We start from the raw sequence: 25,778 nt of genomic DNA on the forward strand, positions 1-25,778 counted from the left end.
GTGCAGGGTGAGCAGATAGCTGGTCTGATGCATGGGCATCGTCTTTTCACATCCAACACATAACGCTGCATCAGTACTCTGGTAGTAAAGCCAATCAAGTAGATATAATCAGTCACTAAAGCCCTTCTCTCTTTTTTCGGGATTTGCAACCCTTGTATGTCCCAGCATAGACTAGCTGGTTTGCAGCGATTTACCAGAAGAGCAGGGAGGGAAGCGAGCCCTCCCCACTCAGGGGTAGCTGTCCTCAGATCTTCCTCAGCTAGAAACCACACTTGCATAGAGCACATCATATTTTCCTCCCCTTTTAAGGGCTGCATAAGGGAGCTGATCCCAACCACGCTGCCAGGAGTTAATGTCTGCCAAATACTGATTAGACCAAGCAGTCAGTTCCCGGTTCTGCAGTGACACTATATTGAAGCCATGAACTAGAAACATTTTGGTTCACCAGTGGAAGCCTAAATTAGACAGATGGAACATATCTGAGCTTGGTAAGGGCTGAGTAGCTGTGCTAAAACCTTTTTCAGAACTGAGTCAATGGTACCAAATTTTCCTCAAACACGGCAATGCCTACTTTAATCTGTTGTGACTTACAACCTTATTTTAGTAGCTGTTTTCTTTAAATGCACAGTGAAAAGTTAGCCATGCCTTTCTTCACTAAGATTATATTGAGATTGCTAATATGCACTGGCCACCTCAGTATGAAAACCAGTAATCAGTCTTTCTGGCAGCAACGGAAAATCCCTATTTACTCAGCTAAGTGTTTACATAGATGGCAGCTTAAAGTCCTGACTTTGAGAGGTGCTGCACACATGCATTTTCCACTGCCTTTAATTAAAGCACCAGTTATATTCACACACTTTATATGACTTGCCCTTTCTCCATGCTAGCTGCAGTATCAAGAATTGAAATCAAGAAGCCCTGGCACTGAGAGCACCCTGGCATTGACAACCCACCCTCCTGCAAACAGAATACATTTTCTTTTCACTCAAAACAACTTTTTTTTGTTTGTTTTTTTTTTAATATGTATCACAATAATTCATACACTTTCTAGGCTTTTTGTATTAAATCTATGTAAGAAAACTCTCAGGCTTAAAAAGAAAAATAGCTTGTTTGCTTTGGTCCAGTACAAGTAGTGCTTGCTCTAGGAAAAACAAATGTAGGGAAGAGTCAGGTCCCCAACTCTAGTAGGAGTTTGTCCTGCAACTAAAGAAAGATGGCATTCAAACACAGGGAATTTTATTATGAAGAGCCAATGCCGTCTAGCTTCCTTTCAATTTATTGCTACTCTTAATGTTATTTCCCCCCCTTTTGAAGAGAGGCTGCATCTTGATTTAGGTCAGGTTTTAAATCTTTAAAATAGAAGAAAGTAATTTCTCAGAATGCATCCAGTTTAACACTTGAAGAGAAATATGATTTACTTTTGTTTGGAAATGTCTGTTGAGAGGCTTACGCAGTTGTGTGATGCTGCACCACTTTGCTATCATTTTGTCTTGCTGTGGCAATAAAAGATAACATCACAAGGATTATGTGAGACTCTTAAAACTCCAAAGCCCTGCATACAGAAGTAAGGAGGGAGAGATGATAGAACACACAGTCCACTCCTCAAAGACAGGAAAAATGGCAAAATACATTATTCCTGGTCTGGGCTTTTCGGTGTGGTATGACTATCAAAGTGATCCTTGCACAGTAGGTAGATGTGGGCATGCACAAAAATATGCATTCAATATCTTTTTTTAAAAAATAATGCTGATTTGTGTGTGTGTTTAAAATTTTGGTACCAGTTTCCAAAAAATTCCCCAAATGCTCCAGCTCTTCCCATTAGCCCTTTGAGAAGATCTTAAGCAAAAAATAAGAGGCAAAAGATACTGAAAAATATTTTTACAAGTACATGCAACTGTAATCAAAACCCCTAAAAAATATTTTTAACACCCATAATGCTGCAAAACCAACATGCCAAGTAGGATAGCCTTGAATTCACAAGATTGGTGTACTACTGGCAACAGGATTGAGGTGCTCTACCATGCTGGGATTTGAAGCACGGAAACTACAACTAGGTATGAGAGGCTAATTCAGTTTCTGCTGCATATTCAGTGCTTGGCGAGCAGCAAGCACATTTACTTTTTCCAAAAGCAAATTTGGGATAGTGTTTATGGCTTGTTTTTCCATGGTGTGTCCAGTGTAAATGGTAATGATTCCATCAGTATGTTTCAGGTAAGTCACCAAGCATCATTTTCCAGCTGGGCACGGTCTGAATGTGTAATTTATGTGTGAAAGGTTTCATCTCCCATTACCTGTGCACTGAACTAGAGAAGTCTGTCAGCCAGCACTCACACCGTAAGCCAGAAGTCAAATTATTGGTTGCTTTCACAAGGCAGGGTTGTGGGATCCCTGAAGCCAAGTTTCCACACTGGATGCATGCAAAACTTACATGCTCAGACACCCACATGAAGTCTGCAAAGGGACTTCAGCACACTTACAGCCAGCATAAGCATTCATTGCACACAGGCACATGTGAAGGAGTGTGTACAGCTGCCTGGCCTCACTGGAGAACTGTTAAGATAGAGTTTAACTGAATTCAGATTTTTTTTTTTTTTTCCTCTTAAAAACTAACCTTCTTGTTTCTCTCCAACTTTTACCAGCTCAGATTCTTGACTGGGCTCACTGATGCCATACACGTTAGCTGCTCGCACACGGAATTTGTACTCCCGGTCAGCCTGCAGGTCCTGCACATTGAAAGAGGTGCTGCGGCAAGTAGTGAGATCTGTCCATTTGTTATCCACTGAGTTCCAGATCTCCACAGTGTAGGACTGCACCGCGCTTCCACCATCATAAGAGGAGCCATACCACGAGAGAGTGAGGGAGGAACTCCGTATGTCTGATGCACAAGGTGTTCCGGCAGGTGGGTCTGGTTTATCTGCAAAAACATACGCAAAGCACATTAGATGAAATCATGAGGGTAAGAGGGTAGGATTTCCATTAGGGTATAACTGGCCCTAGCTAACAGCCTTTTTCTTTCCATGCCATAGCTCTGCTTCAGAGGTTTGTACTACAGGGAGAAGGAACAACTGCAGCACAGACAGATATACCTGAATTAGCTAACCTAGATGCCAGTCCCACATGGGCCTCAGAATGGGTTGTTCAGTTCCCCGGGCATCTTGCTAAGCCATGCTGAAGCCTAATGCCCTTCACAGCTATCATTAGAGAAACTGTGGAGACTAAAACCAGTCACAGCTATGCCTGCAAGTACTGAAATCAAATCTCCCACGATAGTGCAAACCACTCCTTCGTGAACTTCCTTAGAGGTTTACCCCTGTAACAGTCGCCATAGCTGTGACGCTCTTTCTCCAGCTCCCTTCATCTGCTTCCATACTTCAGGACCACTACTGACCTTTCACAGCCTCAGAATGTGCCACTCATCCAATATTACCTGGGCAGAAGAGATACTAAAACCAGTTTGTTGGCACAGAAACACAGATCTTGAAAGGTGATAACTTTGTCTGCTAACAATTTAGTGAACAACTTCGCCTATGTGCAGTTTTTGGAAGCCTAGTGCACTTTTTGGTAAAAAGGAATTCAACTTAGAATACATCATTTAAATATTGAGATTTTTTTTAATCTCATATGCATTTTGGAAATTGTTGGGGAGGTGGAAGATAGAAATTTCTAACTGTTTTTCCTCAGTTAGGGGCTTGCTCCCACAGTCCTTATTTGCATGAATAGGGCCAGTATCACCAGAACCTGGTGTGCAGAAGAGCAGCCAACTATGCAAACATCCCATACAATGCAAAAACTTTGCAGTTATATGACTTTTTCAAAATGAAGTTTAATGATTACATAGTTACTGAAATGAATGTTTTCCTAAGACAGAAAAATGTTGACTTAAAAAAAAATATTACTGATTAAGAAAATAATTATGGAAGTTAAGCACTTCAAAAGACTTTAAAGGGAACAATTATCTTCCTTGGGAATAATCCCCTAGGAAGTAATCTAGCAAAACCTACAAAATAATTATGATGTTGATCTGGATGAACTAGTGGCCAAAGGTTGAATGAGAAATCAAAGGATGGGATAAAATGACAGAAGATGAAAAGAAAAAGATAGAAAGTGTGAGATGCTACAAACAGTGGTTACACTGGACATGGACTGATACAATCCTGCCCCATTTTGCTGGTTAAAACTGCTAATGGACATTATCACTTTCTCCTTAAGAAAGCCAGAGCTGGCAAACCAGCCAAAAAATACAGCCACTTTCTCAGCAATAAAAACATCCAAATGCTGGGGAAAACTGCCGTGGACTTTGATCAAAGCCTTACTGTGGTAGACTATATCAGTTACCCCTCCATACTCAAATGATCATTCCTAGGAAAATCACTGAGCAGACAGAAATAGCTACAGGTTGCCACAAATATGCCTTCAGTTCTTGGACAGAGGGACCTCTCCTCTGACTGCTGTGGTTTTACTCATAAAGAGGGAAAATGGGGTAGTCTAATCGGATCAAGACAGTTAAATATCAGTTCACTCTTTGGAAGAGTGCAAGTTCTATTGACCAATAATTTCCCTGCAAATACTTTTGTAATTCCTTTTAGTTCAGTTGTGATGGAAAATCCATCTCCCTTCACAACTTAAACATATTAGAAGATCTATAAATAGAACTTGTTAAGGATGAGGGAAAAGACTGGGAGGGAGGAAGGGAGATGGACACCACGGGTTTGCCACTGCATTCAGCATGAGAATGCCAGGGCAGAAGAAGAGACTGCCAGAATTTAGGTTATCTCTATTCATTTTGGCAACACTTAAAACATCATTCCACTAGGAGTCATCATTATACAGTACATCTCTTGTTAAACACAAATATCAGAGACCAGATGTCCTTAACCTCTGGAATGGCTTATTGCCCTGCTTAGTTGTCACATTTTACTCACCTCATTTTCTGCCAGGATAAAGGGGACTATTAACTGGCATGAACTTATAGTGTAGATATCATGAACTGAATCACAGAGAAGCTAAATGACTTGTCCAAGATTAGAAAGAGAGATTGTAGCAAAGACGAGAACTGAATCTTGATCTCCTGGTGCCCAAACCCCAGCATCCCTCTTCCCTGTACTAGTCCTGCCCCAGCCTCCTTGAAGCTGCAAGAAGTGAGAATTCAATGCTCACACCATTTGCAATATCAGAACCCTTGTACGATGCTATAGCAGCCACCAGAGAGCTGGTTGTGTGGCACACATGGATTGTATGATTTTAGTCAAACAGCAGCGATAGCCATCTTCTTTTCACTACAACTTACTATCCATGCAGACCTTGTAGGGAATGATGCTACCTCTGTCCTCTTCAAAATCTGTACAGAAGAAGAATATTCAGCTCATAATCATCACTGCATCATCTCAAGATGCAGATAGAAGAACTTGGATATGTAACAGCTGACTTATCCTAAATCCAAACAGAACAGAGAAGTTGCTGATAGCAAGAGGAAAATACTTTGAAGAAAAAGCTAAGGCAGTAGTCTATCACCTTACGGAGGCATCTGTTCGGGTTTGTGAAAGTAGTGCAGATTCTCTGACATCTGCTATGCACACAGCTAAATGTGCACGGTATGTGTTTGTTTAAAAAAGAAAAAAAAGAAAGTGTTAGCTTGGTCTAATGCTCTGCACTGAATTTTATATTGAAGGAGGAAAGAATGCATGTGCTTCAGTCTTTGCAGAGCACAGTAGCCTGCTTGCCGTGCAGGACATCAAAATACAGTCTCGCTTTGCTGACTTTCAGCACACTTCTGTTTCCAATTGAAACTCTGGGCATGATTTATCAGTTGCCTAGGCCACAGTTACTTTAGTGACCTCTCTTCCCATGACTCACCTAGATAACTGCAATCCATTTGGCCACTGTAGTTTACAGAAGCAATGCTTAGGTGTGTGAGCACTGGAGAGAAAACATTCATGGCCAAGGGGACAACAGTGGTAAAGAAAATGCTACATGGCTTTAGTTTAATATCTGTCAGCCTTGGGAATACTTCTACTTTCCTAATAAATTTTTCCCAGTAGGCGAAGACAAAAACCTGCAACCCTGGCTGGACTCTCTTGAGCCAGAAAGATGCAAGTTTTTTGTTTGAAGTCTACCGTGTGTCACTGCTTGCAGATCTGCTCAATGTATAAATACTGGCATAGTAGCTGCTATGGGAGATCATAAACAAGAACAAAAGCCTAATCTTTGCTATTTCTTAATATGACAGATGTATATGTACCATTTTACCATGCTTAAAAACTATTTGATATCAGACTGGATGGTATTCTACAGTACTGCACATTCAGAGAATTTGCAGATGGTCTCTCCATGTGTCTGTTTTGTTTCTTGACAGTTTATTCTATGGGAATTTTAAAGGTTACCCTTTATTCATCTGTCTGTATTGAAAGCTAGGATATTTTGCCAAACTACATTCCCTTCTGGATATGAAATCTCTATCAGCACAATTAACTGCTTCCAATAAAAATATCCACTGGGTTGAGGAGGGGTGTGGAAGTCAAGCACAATTCTCTATTTTGTCCTTCTCTTTTAGTGTTTAGTATACCATTAATGTCCTTGAGCTGCCCATCTTCAATATTTCATTTGCATGTCACGTGCAGTCTTTTACACACACACACAAACATACTTCATACTTAGGCTTATATTATGAGGGCTTTACATAGGCTTCATTGGACCACAATTTTGTTCTTCCTATTCTGGACCAAACCACAGCCACAAGCCAACATGTGAACTAGAAGGAAGGGAGTGCATCCAAAAATACACTGCTCCTTGTGAACATTTCTATAGGGGAAGCTATTGATTTAAAATATCAAGCTCTAATTTCAGTTCACTACTATATGCAACAAAAGAAAACGTATATATTCTCCACCATATAGTCTTAACTATATGAAAATAGGGTTACTCCAGTCTTACAGCATGCATATAACACCAAAATCAAGACTTAACTATGCTTTATGATGTTCTAGATTGTCACGGTCAAATTGGCTGTACCCACACAGTCCTGTTGAACTTGGTCAGAATCCTACAAACTCCACCTCCTTTGTAGCAGATAGTACTTACACCTCTTTTACTAGGGTGCATGATCACCTCATTTGCCTAACAGTATGACTGCAGAGGCTAACAAGACAGTGGGAGGTTGGACAGTTAAATGCTAAGGGGGGCTCAAGCACAAAGCTCCCTACATAATCTCTTTAAGAATATCGGTAGGGTTGCTCCGAGCTGGCTCCCAAAGCCTAGTGGCAGGCATAGGAGATGGACAAGCAGCTAATTTGGCCTCAAGCCTGCCTCTGGGACTGTTCCGCACAGCAACACAGAGACTGCATAGAGTCACTGACACTAGTGGCACAGAGGAAACAGCAGTAGCAACTTGTATGTGCTATACGCCATGCATAGGGGAGTAAGAGGGGAGTGGAGGTGATGTGACGGAGGGCTCTACTGCTTTCCTCTCTTTGTGCTCCAGCAAACTAGGCACAGATTAAAAAAAACCTACTTCCCAACAAAGAGAGACATAAATTACCACTACCCCAGAGCAAGGAGTTCAGATTCCAGTTTATTCTTTGTGGCATGCGTTCCTTAGGGCAGATGGTAAGGTCACGAGCTGGCCTCACATGAAATGTATAAGCCACATTTAAGACCATACCAGGATTGAAACATGCACTTCTTATTTACTCCCAAATTGAATTCAGCTGCACTCCTTCCTCAGTCAAATTCTCAGAAATATTTTGGTAAACAGGTTTTGATATATAGCCTGGAGTAACCTTTAATTAATTTGTATTTGTACACTCTGAGAAGCATAAAGCATAAGCATGCTCAGCCTTTATATCATTGCTATTTATGAGACAAATTTGACTTGAGGTCCTTGCCTTTTTTCAGTGGTGTGTAACCCAAAATTCCTCCTGATAAGGGAAGGGACTTTCTCTCTTTCTGCTTAGGTGGTGAGCCCACAGCTCATACAGAACACCCACATAACATGAAACTGTGCTATCCAGATCTGCCTTCTCTACATGGCTCAGTTTACAGAGTCTGCAGAACACAAGCACCATTCCAGGAGACCAAAAAAGGCAGCAATCTCCTTATCTGAGTGCAGGGAAATGGAAATTGTTCTGCTACTTGATGTGAGGGTCATGCTGAGCCAAAGCAAGGCGATAGGGCTTGCTGCACATTAAGAGCTTGCAGGGCTCTGGCGGGCTCTTAAGCAGCAATGCTGTTCCAGTAGAAAGCCACTGAAAACTGAGAACAGTATAACCACAACCTCTGAAAAAAGTTATTTTTCTTTTATGAACAGAGACAGTGCTGAAGCAATGTCTCTGAAGTAGTTTTCTTTATCTGTTCTCAAAATTGGTTTGGTTTCTTTCTAAATCCAGTTATCATATTACTATGTACCACTATTATTAGCTTTTGTGATATTTGTCTGCCAGATAAAGAACAGACAGAAAGAAACAATTTAATTCCATTCCACAAGCTGTTTAGCCAGAGAAGGTATTTAATATGCTGCAAAAGCCAGTTGAACACTGTCCATGCCGACTGCACTGGCAAAGCCTTCATTTGAAATTCATCAGCAGGAGAAAAGCGAAACCATAAAAGGTCATAACTGAACTTGGCATTATTGCTGACAGGGCTCAGGGTCATGGCAGACCTCTCTGCTTTGCTCGGAAAACTATGCCCTGCAGCTTTTTTTCCAAGGGAGAGGAGTGTTATAACTAGAGGTATTATTACCCCTTAACACCCTGTAACAACCATTAACACCCTTCTGGATGTTAGTGTACCATAGGTTAAGGGTAAAATTAAACTAGGAAACAATGCCTGCATTCTCCCACAAAACAACATAAGAGAAGTTGAAATGAACAGAAATTTTCTCCTAATGAAACAGCGTCCCCAGCAGAGCCCAGGACCACATGGACAAGGTTAGTTAGCCCATATTGCCCCTCCCGACAACTCTGACATAAGACTAATTTATTTTAAAACTGCCCTTTTGAGACCTGATAGCTTACAAATACTGGAGGCTCAGAGCACCATTTCATGCTGTTGTTCCCACTTTGTCAGTTGGGGCAACTGAGGCATAAAAGAGTAAAATGACCTTGTCCAAGGACATGCGGGAGAATGGAGCTGGGAACAAAAACAAAGCTCACCGCTCCCACGCAAATGCCCTCAGCACAAGAACATCTCCTTCTGCCACAGGCCTAATGGAACAAACAAATATATAATGCATTCTCAGGAGCCCTTTTTCTAGACCATATGCTTCTGTGCCTGAGTCAACAAGCTATTCGGATTACTCATGTGCTACACGTTAGGCATCTGGTTTGATAACATTGAATTAGAGCTCTGATACCTGTCCACTGATAGGCAGAATAAATTTTAGGTTTTTCTCCAGTAAAACTACCAGCAGGTTCCAAGTCTCCACCAGGATGAGTTTGGGTCCTAGGAATCCCATGTTTGTGTGCAGGAGTCGTGATGCATAATTTCTTAGTAACTAAGACATTTCTAGTATTTAACACCAAGCAAAATACAGGAATTTTGTTGTGAGAAATACTGTCATGATATTTCCTTTTCTTCATCAGAAGAAAGGTGAAGATAAGTACCAGGAAAAATAACTAAGCAGGGAGTTCTACTGGAATTTCTTCTAACAGAAATGACATTGAAACTAGATGGCCCTTCAAGGAATAAATCCAGATCAGTGTACCAGCACTGATGCATAGGGCAACGTAAGCTGTTCTTCCTCTATACATTGTTATCTTGCTGTGAAAATTTAGTTTTGATACAGCTGCAGAGTTTTGCCACCAAGCATTAGTGGGGAGGCTGACAGTGGAGGTTACAACACTGTTGAACTGCAACAGCAGCAACAACTGCAGCAACATAAGATGTCTCTTCCTTAACCACTAGTCTAGTTGCCCTTTAACCATAAAACTGATGACAAAAATGCTCCAGCAATCCAGAGGAATTTAAAAGGCTAAAGGTTAGAGACCGAGTCAACCCACATATTCTTAGGAAATTCACTGCATTCTCAACCCTAACTGTAAACAGGGAATCACATGGATACTGCAAGATATAATCTGATGCTTCTCAAAAGAAGATGAAGTTTCAGAAGCATTCATGTTAGCACTTCTGAGCTGCAGTATTCTCTGTAGAAGAGTCTATGGTTGTTCCGCTTCATTATGTGCTTCATAGATGTCTGCACTTGCTTTTCCAGAGAGAGAAGGCAGTTTCTGACCATCGCTGGATCCACTCAGTCTGAGTGGCTAGCACTGAGCCAGATTTCTCAGGCACTCACAAAAAATGCCAACAGTGCCACTGTGAACTGTTGGTTACGCTACCACATTTCCATCTAACAGAGTTTCAAGCAAAGAATTAATGCTAATATAGTATGCATGTATGTCACTTGTTGAACCACAACCAAGCCCTTCATATAAGCAATTATTAATCCTACCATTATATTCAATGACTATTGGAGTTAGTGATGATCAGATCTTGTTCTCAAGCTAAACTTGTATTTTCTCATTTTTGCTTGGAAAGTCTGCTCATACAGATTCTGCTAAAGACACAGAAGTAACAGTTTCCTCACAGAAAGCAACTTCTCCATCCCAACTCAGGTATGGAATCATAACCGCATGCAGAGGAGCAGGTATTAGTGAATTCATGTTATAGTACTTGCATGTCGGTGTGCAACATGCTTATATATGTGTCCTTAAGTACTTGGTTTATCACTTTCCAACAGTGCATGAGGATGCAGTACACGGTATGTGCACAAATGCTTAGAGTAAATAGAAACACTATAACAATTATCTTTAGGCAATAATGATATTGCTCTTACTCTTCAGCATGTATCTACCATATAGCTCACTAATCACCATGATAATTTTTTTTTTTATACAATACCACACCAAGAACAATACAAATCTAAAGGATTTATAAAAGACAAACAGGGTTGATCAAAATCAGCCCCCAGGTAGGTAGTACATGTGTTTTTACTTCTGTATTAAAAGAAGTAAAAGTTGTCACTAATATCCAAAGTATTCACCAAACACTGACCATCAGAAAAACCCTGTATACTAGGCAGGGGAACATGAAGCAATTTTTCCAAAATCATGAAGGAAACTTGTGGCATAGCTACAGAACAGACTACTTCTCTAATGCCAAATTCTCTTTGTTGAATACTCCGTTATTCTTTTCACTCTTTGTCATGGTACCCGGCTTTAGGCAGTATGAAAACCAAGTTCCTTTTTCAAAAGTGGTTACAGATCGGGGTATTCCTGTCACATAGCTAAAATGTTCAGAACCATAAATTTGAAATTTACCCAAATACATCCAATAAATGGCATGAAAGGAATGAATATTCCTTGCTATCACTGTAGAGTGAGGGCTCTACCTTGCCTAAATCAGTCCTGTCTTACACTAAGCTCATCACTGGCTCATTTAATATAGCTTTGGCAACAGAAGTCCACTTTAATCTGATGCAGCGTCTGCCGTAAATCATTAGCTCAGTCTCACATCAGGCCATTTTGGTTTTGGAGCTGAAACATGTTTCAAATTCTCCCAGAGACACCACTCAGCTAATGAAATTGCTTATTTCAGAGACCTAATCATCACAGTAGAGAAGAGCTCAACATGGACATTTTGGGACCAGTCAATCTTTTAAAGGCAGGCATTGCTTAACTTGGATGTCTCACTTTTGCTGCAGGTCTCCCAGTATTATTAGTGCTTATACAGACAAAGTTACACAATGAATCAATGTGAAACTCAAGACTCAGTCCGTGTGCCTCAGTGCTGTGTACTCATCACCACTCCCTACCAATTAACAAGTCTCATCTAACTTGACTGCGTATCAGTGCATCTGGTGTGTGGACTGCAAACAGCTCACACTGGAGGCTGAGTGCAATGGACATTTTGTTCATTGATATTCATTGAAATCGCAAAGGAAAAAAAATCCTTGGAATAAAGTTGGGTTTCTTTCAAGAGCATCTTTTCCCATGGCCCCAACTGCATTGAATGATATACTGTTCAAACTCTTGAAGTGTCAGAACTCCTGCTAAGGTTGCAGTTGAAGGCTGAGACTGACAGTGCGAGCAGTTAAATTTAAGACTTTAGGAGGCAAATTCAAAGGAACGCAGGGTAGCTTTTTTCCCCTAAAAGTCATTATTAAAAATAATTTCTAAAAATCATACCCAGCTATAGTTTACAGTCTAGGACTCAGAGTTTAAATCATAGCAGGATCATTTCTGGTTTGAATCCTGGCAGATAAGCTCAGTCCTTTGTCCTCTGGTTGGAGGTAAGTCGATAATGTTATTTTTTGTGAAGAAAGGTCTTTGACAACTGAAAGTATAAAACCAAGATCCAGGATGGTCTTAAATATCCTCAGGACGGTCTTTAGACGTTTTGCTCAAAGCAGGGTCAGCTATAAGGTCAGACCAGATTGTTCAGATGCTTATCCAGTCTGAACTTGAATACCTCCAAGGATGGAGATTGCACAACTTTTCTGGGCAACCTGCTACCTGGCATGTGTTACAGTCCAAATTTAATTTGGGAAATGCTTATTGGAGTCTTTCACATGAGAAGCTTGCCCATCAGCATGAAGACTTTGCAATCCACGTGGTTGTAAGAAGTAATAATAAAAGAAATACTTCTTTATTTCCATGTTTATTTCATTTTGTATTTTAACAAATGTCTTTGATTTGCTAAAATTCAGAACAGACAAGCCTGTTAGCTAGCCCTTTGAGAAACATAGCTCTAGGTTGGCTCAGACACACTCCTCCAGAAAGCAGATGTTCTGTATTTGTAGTTTCCCTCAATACATTCAAGACTCAGTTGTGGACTATGGTCAGTCAGCAGTGTTTTGAGTACACAGCATACACATAGACATGCCGTTTATCAGTAAACTTATAGGGAGGCAGCTCACACAGAGTTTAGAGCCTTAATATAAATAGCTGAGGCAAACAGAGCTGATCTCTAGCACCAGGGCTTTCTCCACAAATGCTTGTTATGAATGTGGGGTCAGGGCAGGGAGGGCAAGTTTCTTCCCAGTATTTTGGATGGGGCAGAGAGAATGGACAGGTGAGAATTTAGGACTAAGGACGAGCTTTGGTAGACTAAGAAGTCTCACTTTTTGCGTATTGAGAGAAGCATAGGTTCCCCATTTTGACTGGAGCAGACTTTGGAGAAAAGTACCTTCCAATTTTCACGAACATTTAACACCTTTAAAGGTGCAAACAGATTTTATCTGATTTTTATTAAAAGGATTTTATCTCAGTAGTGAGATTCTAACCCACTCCCTAGAAGGAAGACATTTTTGCTCCCTTTTCCCACATTTTTGAGTACCCAGATGGAAGAATCTGGCCTTAAAATGCATGTGTAGCAAACTAGGAATCCTGAGGCTTTGTCATGCCTTTGGCAGTGCTGACATCAGCGAGATGTCTCACTGAAGAGCTTGGCGATTTTACAAGAGGGAATTTATTCTTTTCAGTTGGAAACAGATAGCTTGCCATCAGCCAAAACACATGGCAAACTCCAGCACATTGTGAGGATTCTTCACCCAACTCTCCCAAAAGCATCTCTGGGAATCCCACTGTTCTCTGGCACATTTCTTATGGAAGAGCAAAGCAGAAGGCTGAGATGTAGCTTTATAAGGCTATAGAATTCAAAGACTTTCAAACCAATTAACTCCAAAGGATATAAAACAGTAACTTATAATGAGTCAAGGCTCACACAGTGACAAGATAATAGGAGTTGTTGGCCTAGTTCAGCTAAAAAAAAAATCCATCTTGCCCAATAACCTGCTACAGTTAGCAGCCTGCAGCAGTTGCGTAGGAAAGAGTGGAAAAAAAGGGAAATGTAAAGAGTGATTAATCTCCTGCCATTCTTCTAGCTGCTAATCAGCTGTGTTGGGGCTTTGGAGCCAAAAGCTGTACCCAGAACAATGTAGATGGTGGTTATTCGAGGACCAATTTTTCATGGTGTTCATTTTAACCTAGCTATACTTCTGACCTGCACAACCCACTGTTGGTAAAGGTAGTACAATTTATATATGCATCATGTGAAAAATACTTATTCTATTTTCTTCTGTCCTTGAATTCTCTGGCACATTGCTGGAATCTACTTGATATTTATACTCATTCATTCAGTTATCTTTTAACTGCAATGAAAGCCACAGATTAGAGGAAAGAAGTCCATTTAAATAATCAGGAGGCCTCTATTGACAATATGTACAGCAGTATACAGCTGAGGGACATTCACTCTTTAGCAGTGGATATTGTACTTGGAAGCGTGAGTCTACTCATTAAATTTTGTTATTCACTGGATTGCTGGAATGAATTTCCAGTCCAACTTGGGTTAATGGTGTTTTGCCATTGATTGCACTGGAGTCAGATTTTCATCTTTGGCTTTATACCCGCTTTTCTTGCTCACTAGCCCATGTATCTGTTAGGACAGCAAAGCCAATGCAGTTCTGAGCGTGTGATTAGGATGCAGCCTTCCTGATTGAACTAGAATTGATCCAAATGCCTGGGCAAGCTCTGCCCTCCCCTGCCTTGTGTCAAAACCCCCCTGCAGGCCATAGATAACAGAGCCTAGAAACAGACCCATCCCAAAGACTAATGTTTTAACCAAATCACCCTCTTCCCCACATCTCCCTGGAAACCATTTGCTGTGTATCCACACCAAAGTGGGTTCATTAGCCCTTTCAGAGCTAGATGTCACAGCTCTAGATTTTGTCTGACATTCAAGCTAGCTGGTCTAGATCTACGCTGCAGTTTTATCTGCAAACATACTGCAACTGTCTACCTGTCTACAGCTATCTGCAGCTGTCCACAGCCTGCTACAACAAACTTGATGGCCTGAATGTGCCATCTGACAAGGCTGTTTGAAGCTTTAAAATAGTTGTGTGTAAAAGCCCATATATGAAGGGCTCCATATTCAAAACAGACTGCCTTTATTCACCGCTTTCTGTCACTATAAAATAGTAGACAATGGTAGGAATTTCAATTAAAAGGATAAAATCTCTCTCCCCCAAGCAACAGGATGTTTTCAAATTTACAGTCTAATAGAAACTACCTCAATCTTTCCTGAACTAACAGTTTTAAAATTTGCAGTCTAGCAAACAGCTGGATGCTGCAAACATTAAATGATAAAGAGAAGTGATATCTAACCAAAAAATGGAGCCATGAGCTGTTTTTTTTCTTGTGTTTTTTTTTAAAGTCTGAGCTATTTTTTATCTCCATCTGTACTTAGTAATTTTTCAAAATAAAACACAGTATAGCCCTGCTGAACTTGCTTATAGTCCTTATTACAGTGTCACTGTCTAGTCCAGATATTTTTTAAAGTACTAGTTTTTCATTGCAGTCTTGTTAACTTATCTGATTATTTTATTTCATTTTTTTGCATATCATCATATAAAAAGCAAGTGTAGAGTCATGTCTGAAGAATGAGTATATATCTAAAACATTATTATGGACTTACCAACAACTGTAAGGTTGACTTGTGCTTGTCTGCTGCCAAGTTTGTTCTCTACGACTAGGGTGTAACATCCACAGTGTTCCTGCTTCGTTGAAGATATTGTTAGCTTGCTGCTGTTTTCAGCATTCTCAATTTTAATATATTCATTTTCTTCAATCTGCCAAATTCAAAAGAAAAAGAAAAGATTTTATGGGATGAATTCCTTATATCTGAAAGATCTCAAATTACAAATCAAGGTTATCATATTAAGCGTTATCTGAAGATAACTCTATTACAGCAGTGAATATGTGCAGCTGGTAAAGAGTGTAATCAACACAAAACATCTAGAAATGCAGTGGAACATTATAATGGCTCCAGTCCTGCAAAGGCAACAGGGAGCATTTGTGTTGCTGGAACTCTGCTAAGGAATAGGAGTTTCACTTTCTAACCCTTCTTTGACAGGCTGAAAGTGCAAACTGTGTAATTGGCAAAAGAACAAAGCCTGGTCTTGCATATCTCACAGAGACCACAGCAGAACAAGGGTTTAGCTCTAAATACTCTAATTCATTTGCCATTCCCCTTTAGAGGCTCAATGTGCAAATCATCCATAGCTGTGAATTTTACCCTCTTGTCTTAACCAGCCTTATTCTGTACTTCCACATAAATCAAGGTAATAGTTTCTTAGGTTTGAACAATTGAAGATGGTGTTGCCTGAAATGGAGATGTAATGCTATAGCTGTGCAAAGAGACATACGAAGAGCCAATTTGGCTTTCCTATAGCATTTTTATTTTCTGGAGAGGCAAAAATCAAAATCTCAGCTGACTATCATAGGCATATTATGACCTAATCTTTAATTGAATCAAAGCTATCATAGCATAAATGGCCAAGGAGACTTAGATTTTAATCAGCATTAGCTTGAGACATGACAGATTATTTAAAAACCTCATAATGCTACACTGCAATTATAGAAGCTGTACACTGTGTTCTTATGAAACAGACAACATAATGTCAATGCCCTTCTTCCTCCCACCACTTCCTTCTTAGATAAGTGACTCTTCCAACTCATTCTCAGAATTTCATTAAAAATTAAGGCTATTTAGTTTGCCTTATCTTATCTCATATATTCAGAGAATAAGAAATTACAAGGCTAAGAGCAGGACTTTCCCTGCTTTCTCCTCAAATGAGATAGAACACATGTATTGCTATATGCCCAAAAGTAACCTGAGAAAGATGCTCCTACAGTAACTTGAATAGAAAGTTAGCAAATGGGATTATGTAGGATTACAGTTTAAATTACACTGAAAGTTGTTTCCCCCTGCCCCCGTACTTTGTTCTTCTGAAATTCTGCACTGGGTTATATGTGTTGCTTCATTAGAATTAGTCAAAGGGTAATAGTAATAAAAAAATCAGTCTAGTAGAACTAGATCTGCGTTATTCAGAGAAAGCCCTGAAGTTAAGCAGAGAAAGCCCTGAAAGGGTGCTCGGTGGCTTGCAATGGTTGTGGGGAACACAAAGCTGGATCCCTGTGTTCCCAAAAGAAAGTCACTGGTCATAGTTAAGAAGTTCCAACAATTGACAATGTTAAATGATGGACTTTGTTCCTCAACTAAGGAAGAGGCTTTCAAAGGCTTTCCCCTTTTTAAGCTGAGCACAGTTCCAGCATCCCTCCACTAGACTGCCATCATGTACAAAGTATGGGTCACAACTTTGTGACATTCCCTTTCTTCAAGGAAAAGATATTGTCCAGAATATACCTGTGAGAGGCCACTGTGGCTCTCTCGAACCTGAGGGAATGTGAGGAAGGAACATGGAGAGGACAAGTCCCTGCTGTCAGCGACAGCACAGCAACAGCGACAAGTCCATGCTGTCCCAGCATACAGCAGCAGGGCTGAAATCACAACTCACCACTTACTGGATCTGCTCAGATAACTACTACAAATAACCCCCAGGAAAATTGTAAGAATACTTGGGTGATTTTTCACTTTTAGGACTGGAAATGGAACAGAGTTGAAATCAACCACATTTATAGAAGAGGAAGAAATCCAAGAATAAAACAGTATGTGGTGAAGTATAAGTCAAAAAGAAAGCAAAATAATGGTGCAGCACACTACACACTGTCTCCCATTTAATTTTATAAATGAAAGACTGCTGGCCTCACTTGTCCTACAGTTTTTATTAACCTTCCTGAAGTTTTTTCTTTTCTATCTCATTCACCTGCCATAGTGAACCATTTAAAAATGTACATGTCATTTTAATGTATGATTTTGCAAACCTTCAATTGTCTTACAGTGAATAAAGTATAAAGATGGTAAAAATAATATTTTACAGAGGGAAAAAAGGTGTAGAATCACAGATTATGGATCTGATATGTGTATTATGAGCTGCTGGTCTCTGTTATCACATAAATTTTGCATATAAAAATGGCCTTGAAATCTATGTAAATAGGATTGTTGTATTTATTCAACAATGAACTCAGAATTCTGCACAAACCAGAAACACACATTTGAGGGGTACATTTTATGCATGTGATAAGACAGAGCTCAGCAAAACATGACACTGAATGTCCCTGGAGCTTCTGAGAAATATTTTTGTAGAAATAAGTAAGCCATTTTTTAATACCAGTCTTGAAACTAAAGAATTTTAAGAAAACATGGGAGTTCAGGAAAAAAAACCCCCACCCTTTCCCCTAAAGTAAGAGGTTATTTGGGGTTAGCAAAAATGGACTCTGGAATACCCTTTGCACGAGCAAACTGTTTTGAATTCTTTCAATTAAATGCTGACACATCTGGATTTAGAGTCTAAACTTCCCTGTAGGAGGAGATGTTTTTATTTATCTTCTATAGACTGCATAATGAGTTCAGAATGAAATAAACAGAATAGCAGCTACAGTACATATTTATATTTGCTCTACCCTAACATGGCACTTCATCTTCCAGTTTGTAGTTGCATATTGGGTTATTTGATTTAAAGTGGTTTTATTATTCACTAAAGCAACTCTCTTTAGAAACTGCTCTTATGCATACATGTAGCATAGTTCAAGGAAATGAATTCAAGCAGAAGGAACTTTAAACCTACGGGGTTTAAGCCCCTAGGCAGCATAAATAAACCTAGGCAACTTAATTGCCATTGTGCCTTGCATGACAACATTTGTGTTGCAAGACATTTCACTCAAGCTTCCTGTATGGCATTTTGCCCCTCTGACATAAGTTTAGACCAAGCATCAATGAAGAAGAGGTTCTTTTTGAAGGGAGAAAGGTTTGCTGTGACAGATACTTTTCAGATACCTATATCTTTCTCACCACCTATCCTTTAATTACATGGTTTAAGGCTTTTCTCAAAGGAACAGTCATTTGTTATAGGAGGGGACAGACAGCAACAGGTTTAAACTGTACCAAGAAAGATTTGGGCTTGGCATTAGGAAAAAAATTCTAACACTATGGAAATTTAAGCACTGCAATAGGTTGCTAATGGAAGTTGTGAAATCTTCATCATTGGAACGTTTTCAGCAGAGGTGAGGAAAACATCTGGCAGGAAGGACATGGATTTTGCCAGTTTCTGAGGAAGGGAGATGCACAAGATGGGTCGTTGGTGTTCCTTTCCAACTCCACTTTTTCAATGATTGTTAAAACAGACCAGAAAACAATTTACCTGCTTACGGAATTTCATCCAGGTGCAAGTTATGGGTGTTGTTCCTACCACCTTGGCAAACAGTTCCACTGATTCACCCGCACGGACTTTTCTGTCTTCTGGGAACTGAGTGATCTGAGGAGGAGCAGCTGATGAAAAAAAAAAAAAAAAAGATCTCTCTTTAGGTGACTTTACTTTCTATTTTTCTTAAAATTCAAACCACATACATCTCTCAGCTCAACAATTTCAGAGCAGCATTTGAAATCCAGATTAGCAGCTATCTGTTGCTTGCAATGAAACAATCCTGTGGATATCGTTAGTTCTACTGTAGTGAAGCAATAACAATCTACCTGTCAGAAGTTTGCTCATGCAAGACCAACGTACAGAAATCCAAAGGCCAAAAGTGTTAAGACCTACAACCAATTCCAAATATACAGCTTATGAAATCTTTTTGTTGGGTTTTTCAGAAAAACTTCTTTTTTTTGCACTTTGTATTTTTGAGGAATGGCTCCAGCTAACTTCATATCAATTTGCATGTGCTGAGGGGGTCTGCAAACCTGCTCCCGAATGTCATCAACAGCATTCAGAAAATTTAAGACTCAACACCTGCCTATGAAGATTCTGGCTTCAGTAGCCAGATAAACATCATGTGGGACATCTATTAGAGAGACAAGGAAGGCAATTGATGTCTTTCTCCATCACACTCAATTTTCCTGTAAGCAATGACAGATCCTTTTGTTTGTGTATTACAGTGCTGCTTTAAAATCTTGCAGTCCCATTCATACTCCTCCATTTCTGAATCAGGTATTTCTCCTCTTCCCTCTCACTGCCTGAGTATCAATAGATGGCAGAACATCTTTTTTGCTAATTGTGCTACTTCCTGACTCTCGGGTGTGATGCTGAATGTGTCAGATCCCTGGTAGCTGCTAGGGACAGATGCCAGAAATATCACAGCCCAGACAACTCCGGCGAAATCTGTTTGCTTTACAAGAGTACCACAATAAAAAATATTTGGGGGGAGAGGGTGTTGGGGGGGGGAAGGGGACAGATTTGAGGACATATTGACAGAAATGGTAAAAGGCATTCCCTAACATTAGAATGATCTCACTGCCAAATGTAACATTCCTCTCCAAAGCACAGGGCTACTGGCTACTGGGCATGAAAAAAAGTGCTTTCTTTTTCTTTTCAATGTAATTAAAACAAAGTGGTTCCCCACCCCCTGACTTGTTCTTTGGAGAAGAGGAAACTGAATTTTCCTTTTCTGAAGGAAACTAGGCTGAGGCACATATCTGGCATAGAAAACATCTTGAACAGTTTAAAAGTCTAACAAAGTTTTAAGGCACTGAAAGCAGGTTCCTATAGAGGAACATTCTCGGTAACTTTAAATGTAGTTAGCTTTGCCTAGGAGAGTGCAAACACATGAACAGGTTACCATAATGCCTGCTGACATTTGGTAGGATCTTGATACAGTTTATTCGATAGTAACTTTTTTGCATGCTCATAATTTAAGTCTCAGGGCAGTGTAACCTTATGAACAAGTTTGAAAATGGGACTTTGCTTACCCACTGTTTAGTCACATATGCAAACAAATTTAGTAGGCAAACAGCTGTACTTAGAAATTTGGTTTATTATTTATTCCTACAGGACAACACATGCAACAAATTACCTGCTTTTGGAGGAGTCTTTGGAGCTGGTTTCTTCTTCACTGTTGCTTCACCTAGTTAGAAAAAAATTCAAAGGTGAGCTTTGGAAGGTACCAGAGTAACTGCAAAGCTTACATCCATAGCGATGCTTTGTTGGCATTTGAAACTATAATATGTTCTTTCAGCATATTAAAGTCAAGAATTAAAAATACTTTTAAAAAACACTTTTATTATCCTGAATGAGCCTCAGAATATTCACAGTTGAAGCTGGAACTTTTAAAAGAATCAAAGAAATCTGCTACACATCTCCCATAATCTGTCATACTCCATTCCTTATAGCAGTTTAACTGGGGTGAAAACACTAGGCCAAGATCTCATACTGAATTTCTGCTCAGATTTCCAGCATAATCAATGCTGAATGAGCTCAGTTAAAACTAGGGTAGCTAACACCACATACTGCTTCTTACACCATTTCTGAGCTAGCAAAGAAACAACTATATACAGGCAGTAAATACTAGTATCACCCCTCTGCCTCATCGTCTTCCCTAAGCAGGGACAACTTTTTGCTATATTCATAAGAGAAAGGGTCGCAGTATCAAAAAACATGGCCCAGAATTTGAAATCTGGGAGTATAAATTTTGGGAAGACAATGTTCTACAAATTGTGAATGGTAAGTAGAAAGACAGTAGAAAAGACAGGTAGGTAGAAAATGGCTATTAACTGTTTTTCACAAAAAAAGAACTAGGGGCCACCCAATTAATTATCAGGCAGCAGGCATAAAAGAAACAAAAGAAGTATTTTTAAACATAGCATGCATAATCTATGTTCACAGACAAGTAATTTTTTGCAAGACAGAAACATAAACAGGTTCGAAAGGACAAATTCATAGGAGTTAGGTCTAGTGGTGGCCATTAAATGTAACAGTCTGGATGCCTTCAAACCACTGAATTCCAGAAGTGGAGGGGCTCATTCCTTTTAAAGCACTCTCTTTTTATCTGCTATCCTAAGCATCCTTGTCAGAGGATGGCCTCTGCTGTGAAAGGACATTTCTTATTTATGCTCAAGTAGGCAGCTTGATTGAAGTAGGCTGGTTTTTAAGATGTTATTGCCCCCAGTGGAAGCAGTATCTGCTAAGTGCTTTTGAATATCTGGCAGAATGTGCATAGGTGCCTAGTGATAGCCATAACAGTCTCAAAAGTTTTGAATTTTTTGGTTCATTGTTTACTTAAGTTATTTCAAAGCAGCAAGACACCAAGCAGCAAAAAAATTGCCCCAAATCCACCAAACCAATAAAAAGAGTCTTTTATTTTAACCTCCTTGGCTACAGCAAACTGCAAGCTGTGCATGATACCCAGGGAACACATCACCTGATGCCCCAGGAATAAGGAGCCATGAGTTGTGAACCCACCATGGGAGTCTAATGTTATAGCTCAAGCAACAGACAGATGTGAAGATTGATTTTAAATTTTAGAGTCATTGGAGATACTAACAGATGTGCTATAGGTTGTTAAAAGACCAAAGGCTTTAATAGGTATTTAATGGTTTAGCTGTCAACAACAGTGTTTATTCAGTTCATTCTGGAGAATATTTCACTATGCACTGAATATAGAAGTTTTTCTACCTTCTTTTTTATAAACTTCCATTTCATAGTAATTTTCTTTCAAAGTATGCTTAGATTTATATGCTCGGTCTTTATTGATCTTATAGGAACCAGAAACACAATAATGGAGAGGTAGGATATTCTTCCAGTACTTATGGCTGAGTCAAAAAAAAATAGTTGGGTATCTCCCAAGGAAGCCTTTCTTCAATGACTGTCAGCTCAACAGAACTAGTTAAAAGTTTAGATTAGTAGTTATGACATGTTTATGCTACTGTAACTGGACCACCAGGGCATGAGCTAGGTATCTGTCCTGCCATGTCTTCCATGTGGGCTTAACCCTGTTTAAATGGAGGCCTTCAAAGAGCACTACTGCTCATTAAAGGGACCCATTACTTTTTGGGCCACCAACAGACTGACATGTACCCTGGCTGCTGTAGTAAGTGACAGCAAATATATTTCCAGATCCTCCTTCCTGCCCAAGCTGTATGAGCAAAAGCAACAAGTGGTGTTTTCAAAGCAGCTTTCCTCTTTGTCATTGTAGGGTCACACCCTGAGCTGAAACTCTTACTTCAGGCTGTAGTCACAGTTATGTTGATGAAACTACTTATATTATCAGGTGCCAGCTAGAAGGGCTGCAGAGTCTGGCCTATCATCTGCTGTTAAATATCCCTATTAATGGAAATAGTGCATTAGTTACTCATTAGGTGCATAATCCCACGCAAACTAACTCAGTTATAGGATTTAAAAACATGTAAACATTTTTGTGTGTGTGCGCATGCTGTATTTGACATCAGATTCTCTGCTCTTCTCTAAACTGAGAATGAAATAGCTATTGGGTATCTCCTCAGAGCTATAATGGATTTTAATAAAAGCTAAAGCAATGACATGAATTTGATTACTTCTACACTCCATTAAGCCTGATATGAACAAAGAGCACCTCAACGATGAGGAAAAAGCACCATTTGTCAAGTGCCATCTTGGGTTGCAGATATTGTTGCTATTTTTCAGAAATGTCACTGCAGACAAATAGGAGGAAAAGCAAATTCCTTAATACAGCATGCTTTTCACTCAGCTGTCACCTCTTGGCCTACATTGTGTATTTGTTGCAGTACCTTAGTTAACAAGCAAGGTGCTGGTAGAGTCATTACACTCTCCAAACATTCATGTTTCACTCTGACTCTTAATATCTCAAGATTTTTTTTTTCATCCTGGCTGACAATGTCATTCTCTGCCTTTGCAGAATACATACACATGGGTATCTATACACAGAGATACCCCTCTCACTTTTCTCTGCCTACTATCAGCCACTCTCTGTTCATCACGGAAGGGACCCCAATAACATAATTTGTTCATTCACAATTACAGTCAGTGATATTCAATTCAGCATTGTTAAAGAACAATGTTTCTATATGGGTTAGGATGTATAATGAACCACCAGGTATTACATTTACCCTGTAAGTCAAATAAATGCATGGTGTCCCTCCTAGCCCTGGAATAACTAAGGGCTATGCTTACGACAGTTTAAAACACTCTCACCTCAATGAAGATTTCCATAGCAGCAAAGCAAAGAACATGAACCCATCACGTCATTCAGCTAGGGTACTGCTTTTTATATGTAAATACAAAATTTTTGTTTAATTTTTAGTTTTTACCCACCAGGACATTACATTCACTTAACTGAAGATATACAGACTGTCACTGGACTTCATCAAACCATGCAGATTGCAAAGACTGGCTGGAAGGTCTGGCTGAATATCCTGTTTTGCAGACACAAATAGCCCTGAGCAGAAATGAAGGGCAGGGGCAGGGTGGAAGGGAATGAGTACAAGGATATGTCTCTGGGTCTGTGAAGCTGACTTCTTTGGCTAATAGCCTACACTCCACTATTCTTAGATCTTCCTTAAGAATACCAGCTTATCTTATGCATCTTTTTGAAATGCAACTTCTGTTTCAAAACCTGCTGGAGACAGTTAGTGAAAAAGATCTAATAAGATTACCCAAAGTTGACAAGGTCAAATTATTGTTTTCATTAAAATATTTGAGCCTCTTGGAAATGTTAGTTCAAGTCTGCCTCTGCTGCTTTTTTAAAAAAAAGACAGTTTGTCCCACTTTTGATATTTACATTGAAACAGGCTGAAGCTGAAAACCAACCTGGAAGAAAAAGGACATAAGATTCCCTCCTTAAATGAATCTGCCTTCTAGAAACAACTTAATTTAAACATTACAAGGCTGGTATTTACATAACTTTATAGGCAGGTTTGCCTCTTGGAGAGCTTGTGTCTGGGTTGGGGAACATAAACTAAAAACCGGGAAAGATCCCATACAGACTGATAGCTGTGGGACATTTGGTTGTGCCGTTCTTTGCCCTGATGGTGAATCCATGAGAGCAGATATGTTCAGAAGCCTCCGTCTTTCTTTTTTGTTTCCCTTTTTTGGAATTTTACTAAAAATAGGCATAGCCCTCCCCTGAAATGGCTCTCTGCACAACTTGCTTTCATAAAGCATGAAGTAAAACTCTTACAGTCTGAAAAAAACATCAGTACTCAAGATCACATTTCCAACCAGTCTATAATTCCTACTGCCTTCCTTAAGGGACATGCCTAAAATTATGTGCATGTCTTCTATAGTGATGGATTTCAGCACTTGGTAAACAAGTACAGTAAATACCTAACTCCGTTAACATAAGGAGCAAGACATTTCCCTGCTTCTGTCTGCTTGTGGAATAGCCTCATTTTAGCTCTGGATAGGAGAAGGGCTAATGACATACTGTAATACTATAGTCACATAGGAAACCATTTTCCCCTCATGGAAAACTTTTCAAGATTTCATCTTCTGAGAGGAACTAAATTGTTTTTTTCAGTTTCCTTTAAGAGAAACTGAAAAAAGAAGTCATGTCTGCAACGTGTTAGATATTGTGGTAACAAGAATATTTATACAGCAGATGGAAAACCCAGATTCAAGTCTCTGCTCCTTCTTCCCCATCTCACTTGAATGCTTCAGAGGTGTGGGATGGGACTTTATGAGGTCTCTCTCTCCCACATGTAAATGAATCATAGTGTAACCTCCTTCAGACCCTTCTGGGGATAGGTATCAGGGTCTGAATCAAAGGTGACTGTTGTCTGTAAAGCTTCACTACTCACTGCTGTGCTAGAAAGCATGGAGTGACTGAGACCTAGAAGTACAGAAAAAATAAAACACTTGGCCTTGTGGTCAAGGCAATGAATTATTCAGTTCTATCCTTGCTTCTGTCACAGACTTCACTGATGGTGCAAAAACTTATTACAGGTATTACTTAGCACAGACGAGATGAAATAGGAGAAGGATGATGGCTACAATTGTAGTAGAAAAAGACAACACATCATTACTTACCAATTTATTCATACATTCATGAACCTATGCTAATTGCTACCAAGAAAAATGACAGTCACAATGCACTAACATCAGTAGCCTGAAAACTTCATCAAGGTTT

At 39.6% G+C, this 25,778-nt stretch overlaps 1 protein-coding gene across 6 annotated transcripts in view; it reads right to left on the minus strand.

The window, feature by feature from the left end:
* The window catches only part of MYLK (myosin light chain kinase), a 224,632-nt gene that overhangs the window by 29,657 nt on the left and 169,197 nt on the right, over positions 1–25,778 (minus strand). For all 6 annotated transcript variants that reach the window (XM_052792708.1, XM_052792704.1, XM_052792705.1 and 3 more), the window contains 4 exons: positions 20,733–20,783; positions 19,088–19,215; positions 15,463–15,616; positions 2,612–2,914 (listed from right to left, as the gene is read on the minus strand). In XM_052792708.1, coding sequence (XP_052648668.1) covers positions 2,612–2,914; positions 15,463–15,616; positions 19,088–19,215; positions 20,733–20,783 — 636 coding nt within the window. The remainder of the gene's footprint in view (positions 1–2,611; positions 2,915–15,462; positions 15,617–19,087; positions 19,216–20,732; positions 20,784–25,778) is intronic.

The sequence above is a fragment of the Harpia harpyja genome, chromosome 7 (genome assembly GCF_026419915.1).
Source record: "Harpia harpyja isolate bHarHar1 chromosome 7, bHarHar1 primary haplotype, whole genome shotgun sequence".
Classification (NCBI taxonomy): Eukaryota; Metazoa; Chordata; class Aves; order Accipitriformes; family Accipitridae; genus Harpia; species Harpia harpyja.